Source organism: Lotus japonicus, chromosome 3 (assembly GCF_012489685.1).
Source record: "Lotus japonicus ecotype B-129 chromosome 3, LjGifu_v1.2".
NCBI lineage: Eukaryota > Viridiplantae > Streptophyta > Magnoliopsida > Fabales > Fabaceae > Lotus > Lotus japonicus.
This window is the reverse complement of record NC_080043.1, coordinates 10,469,899-10,475,268: the sequence shown is the minus strand read 5'-3', so window position 1 is coordinate 10,475,268 and position 5,370 is coordinate 10,469,899. Positions and strand designations below refer to the sequence as shown.

Below are 5,370 nucleotides of genomic sequence, written 5' to 3'. Positions count from 1 at the left end.
CTAATAATATAAATAAGTTTTACACAATCATGCAATCGCATCCATTCATTTAGCTGGCTCATAATCAATTTTGAATTTAATAATATTTAAAATAAGAAATGGAAGATGTGATCGAATGATTGTAAAAAACGTATTTACAAAGACAGTGCATAAAAATTAATCTCGTAATAGTTTAAATTTTTTTTTAGTTACATGAGGAAAAGGTCCGAGGAAAAGTCCTAATAACTTAAATCTGAATTCTATTTTGGAGAATGAGACAATTAATTTGTAGACTCCCTATTATTATTAGGCCACATCACTCTACTTTTAAAAATATAAAATACCATAAAAATTAATTAATACTCTATAAATAAATTAAGGTAAAATCAAGAAATAAACAACCTAAATCCTAATAAAATCTAAAATTTAAAAATGTATTTTTTAATGAGAACTAACCTAAGAATGACACGTGGAATTTTTTTTTATGAAAATTAACGTGAGAATGACACGTCACTAAATCATCCTGATAGGAGTTCTTCTTTTCTTGTCTGCTTCTTGTACCGAGGAAATTAATTATTATTGTTGGTGCTTGCCGTTACAACTACAGAACTACATATCATGGATGAGATTTTACTGCTTATCTTTATTCGCTCAAGCTATACTATTGAGGTTAGACTTTTAAAACTGGTGCTATCCTTTCTAATATGCTAAACGCCTAAACCAATGTTCTAACAATTTTACCCGTGCGTTGCACGGTGAAATTTACCATTGTATTTGATATATTAATCAATATTTTGATTATTAAAAATTATACATACCAAGATTGAAAGAACAATCATAATGAAAATGTAGATATTTAAAAAACTGAAATTCAGACATTCAATTCTAGTGCTTTGTACCATACATTGAAATAACCAATATAAAGATTCTGAAAGACACATGAATTAATTGAGTAAAATCTGCAATTTTGCACATATGAGGTATAATTGAATTTTGTTTGCTAAGACGTATACCCTGCGTTGCATGAAGGGTGTCGTTCGTGTAGTCTAAATATGTAACAGTACATAGATATATTATCACTGTTTAAATTATTTTAAAAATTATGAAAAATATGCTTAAATTATATAAAAACAGATTTTTTTAACCTAAACAAATTTTCATATAAAGTGTTCCTCCCCGTGGGAGCTCATAACCCTAATATTTTAGCAAAAATAAATTTATAGTACATATATAAATATACACTCTTAAAATTATGAAAAATACTAAAATTAATCATATTAAATTATATTGAAATTATTTTTAAGCGTGATATTCCTCCCCGTGTGAGCTTTAAATCATGTTATACCCCTAAATCATATATAAATATACACTCTTGTAATTTATTTAATTTTTTTATGTAAAAAATTCCTTTGTATGAGAATTTTTACCTTTGTAATTAATATATATATATATATATATATATATATATATATATATAAATGAATGCGGTAACATTTTGTTTTATAGAAATGCGGTAACATTAATGCCACATTTGTGACAAAACGTTTAGATCAAACATAAAGTGTTTAAAAGTAATGTATGACCTGGACTTAAAAACAAAAATCTCTAATGAAAAGACACTTAAAGCACCATCTATTATCTAAAAACAAATGATCTCATACAATAGCAACCACTGTCCATTGATAGCAACAAAATCTGAACACAGGGAGATGTAGCAAAGAATGTAGGTAACACCTAAAGCAAACTAACTTTTAAAACTATTACATGTATAAAACACCAGGTTCATATTTAAATTTTGGCTTCATGCCTCACTAACATCACGATGAGATTTTGTGCACTAACTATCAAACTCAAATTTAGGCACACCAGATTCAGTCAAAGTGTCAAACCAAAAAAATTGAGCAAATATTCACAATGCAAACTCATGGCCTATCTACCTAAATAATGTAGCAAAGTGAAAAGGGGCCTCCGGCCAGAAAGAATCATTTACATGCATATAGTATTATTATACATATATACCCAGCTCAATCCATGAAGTTTTATGAATTTTCCCCTTCTTCAGAATCTTCTTGAACTTCTCAACCTTTCACCACCGGCCAGAATCAACATACAGGCTAGTTAACAGAAGCCGGTCCCCAACACTCTCAAGATCTGTAAGTGCTATTTTCCCCTACCTGGATACATAACAAAAATTATCCATGCATCCTAGAAAGAAAATTATACAAAGTATCTACAATAGGTGTTTTAAATAAATTACTGTTAAGATCATCGAAGAATTGAGCTTCACCAATACAAATCACGTCCAGATGTTACATCTATCAGTTGTTAGAGTCAAACAAAAATGCAGACAGTAAACCGGTAAGCCTTGGAAGGGGTGAGGGGGAAAGCACATTATAACAGTCATGCATTACAATGTATGCACACATTGAATTAAAGTAATTTTATCATAGCTTTGATATAATGCTGGTGTTAGGATTCTTAATTCTAATTTTTGCAATGGACGGACAATAGCATGATATCAATTTTGAAGTGCATATCCCACGGAGTATGATAATCTGAAACAACTTTATTTCTACTCCCCAAAATTTCTCAAGGAATTGTGAAAAAAACATAGCAAAACTTCTTCTACACCATTAGATAAAAAGTGTATCATGAAAAAGTGAAAGAAATATTAGACACTATCAATTCTAGGACTTAAAGATGACACGAACCAATAGACACCTCAGAACTTACAACATTTGGGGGATTAAGGTTTTGGGGAAGGACTAACCTTGGACTATTGGCAGAGATTTCAGAGACCCCTTTGCTTTCTCGGTTCTTCTCATGTTCGTCGCTCCCTCTCTGCTTCAAGCCCTTCATGTATTCCTTTCTAGCAAGGTTATCTTCCTGTGGTCGATTATATGCTGTCCATACAGGCTCGCCGATAAACAACCTCATCAACTGCACACAGATATGCACAGAAACAGAACAACTAATGATTAATCAACCCATAAAAGCTTTGAATCTTTATCTATTGAAACATACTTAATCTCTAGAGTCTTAATGGTTGTGGTTAGAATAAGATAGTTCCAAACCTTCACATAGTTACTTGTGTTAAGAGTGATCCGATGGTAGCTTCCAGCAGGTAAAATGATTAGATCACCGGCCTTGATCCAAATGCGAATCCATCGGTCACCTTTGTCCCGCACATCGAAGTAGCCACTTCCTTCCAAGCAATAACGAATCTCTTCATCATGATGGATGTGCTCAGTGTAGAAGTTCTTCAACTTCTTTTCATAATTTTCCACTTTTTCTGGGCATAAATCAAGCATATCCTACAAAATATATTCAAATCAGCAGAGAAAGATTGAAAAATGCAAATAAATATTGCTATCAACAATCAGAACATTCAAAATAACTGGTCTGCACACATAGCAAATTTGATAAGTTTAAAGAAGAGAGAAAGTTTAGAAGCTCATAAGTTAACCTCAAATTGCTAAAGATCTAAACAGCGAAGGAATATAGACCCAGATCGTGAAATCAAAATCCCACGCATACCCACTTGTGAAAATAAAAAGAAGAAAGGAAAATGAATAGAAAGATTACACTTTGACATTTCCCTGAGAGGTATTAAGTGAATAAACTACACTCTAGACACACACAAAATGATCTATATCTATAGAGGAGAAGGAAGAGGAAAATAAAGATCACTTTAGTCAGCTCAAAATCATTGAAAATATCTACAGAATAGAAAATCTTTGAGTTACCTCAAAATTGTTTCCTTCATCTTTCTGTATCTCCTTTTTTATTTGTTCATTAACAGTGGTGCAGAACTGAAGATAATTAAGGTAGAGCAGTTGGACTTTTCAAGTTTTCAGTATATGGACATGTTTCGTGGGGCTGGGGACCAAGACAATCATAATTTTCTACTGTGTTTGGCCATTGAATAATGAGTGATAATCCTGATTATTTCAATTATCAGAAAATAATATTGATTAAAGATTATTTCAACATTTAGAACCTATTGCCTATTGTATAAAATTAGTAACGAAGAAGGAACTCTATTTCAACAATGACACACATTAAAAAGGATTCATTCAAAACAGTTTTACCAATCAAAGTAAATGAATTTGGAGAAAAGTAGAGCTAAAAACAAAACAACAATGTTACATCATTACAAATGCAGATCAGCAGATGGCATGAAGACCCCAACTAATTGAACACTGACATCATTATTCCATACAATTCTTTGTATCTTTCATTCCCATAACAGCTTTTCATTAAAAAAGTAAAGCCCAGATTTGGATTCTCACAGATCAAAGATTCGAAGCCAGAAACATAAAGGTGAATTTTTTCCTTACCAAGATTGAATATTTCTGCTAACCCACATTCGCAGGTGATGTGACCCATCGTGATGAAGAATCATGGAGGGTGGCATTTTGGGAGGGATTTGTTGGAGGAGCGGCGCAAGAGGGAGCGGCGCTGGAAGACAGAGCATAGCAGGAGAATCGGCAGGACCACGGGAGAAGACGTCCAGGACCAAGGGTCGGAGCGCCGCCATCGGCGACGGCAAGGAGGGGCGGCGCTAGGAGAAAGGCACTGGAACCCTAGCATACTCGTTTTTTTTTTTCTAAAATTCTTTAATTGAATATAATGATAAAAATAAACAATCTAAATCCTAATTAATTTATGACTTTAATTTCTATGCACCGACGGTGTAAAGTTATTTTACACCATTAACCAATCAGATTTCAAGAATATTAGAAAATCTCTCTTTTTATTTAATTTCATTAATTGACGTGGCACATCTTGAAATCTGATTGGTTGACGGTGTAAAAAAACTTTACACCGTCGGTGCATCAAACTTTTTCTCTTAATTTATACTCTAAAGATAACTCTAAAATAAAATAAAATATTTCATGAAATTAACATTAAATAAATAATAATAAGATAAATTAAGATAAAATCAAGAAATAAACAACATAAATCCTAATCAAATCTAAAATTTGAAAAGGTAATAAATAAAGATAGATAAAAACTACAAAAATCTAGCAAATCACAATAAAAACTCATAAAATCCTGAATTAATTAAAAAATCTGAAAATTCAATAAAAATAACATAAAAATTAATTAATACTCTAAAAATAAATAATAAGATAAATTAAGATAAAATCATGAAATAAACAACCTAAATCCTAATCAAACCTAAAATTTAAAAAGGTACTAATTAAAGATAGATAAAAACTATCAAAATCTAGCAAATCACAATAAAAACTCATAAAATCTTAAATTAATTAAAAATCTGAAAATACCATAAAAATTAATTCATACTCTAAAAATAGATCAAAAATAAATTAAGATAAAATCAAGAAATAAACAACCTAAATCCTAATCAAATCTAAAATTTAAAAA

General features: G+C 31.0%; 1 protein-coding gene across 1 annotated transcript; it reads right to left on the bottom strand.

Moving 5' to 3' along the window:
• Positions 1-1,631: 1,631 nt before the first annotated feature.
• LOC130743583 (acireductone dioxygenase 1-like) lies at positions 1,632-4,519 on the bottom strand. The gene is made up of 5 exons (XM_057595825.1): positions 4,343-4,519; positions 3,726-3,791; positions 3,054-3,293; positions 2,750-2,919; positions 1,632-2,153 (listed from the first exon to the last, which is right to left on the bottom strand). Exons 1-5 carry the CDS (start codon positions 4,517-4,519, stop codon positions 2,150-2,152), a joined length of 657 nt encoding a protein of 218 aa, XP_057451808.1. The 3' UTR covers positions 1,632-2,149.
• Between the last annotated feature and the right edge of the window lie 851 nt (positions 4,520-5,370).

Excerpts from the sequence above, each read along its gene's own strand:
- LOC130743583 (XM_057595825.1), bottom strand. The coding sequence starts at position 4,519 with ATGGCGGCGCTCCGACCCTTGGTCCTGGACGTCTTCTCCCGTGGTCCT. Across the intron at positions 3,792-4,342 it reads CACATCACCTGCGAATGTGG|TTCTGCACCACTGTTAATGA; the intron begins GTTAGCAGAAAT and ends AATTATCTTCAG. Across the intron at positions 3,294-3,725 it reads ATGAAGGAAACAATTTTGAG|GATATGCTTGATTTATGCCC; the intron begins GTAACTCAAAGA and ends TATATTTTGTAG.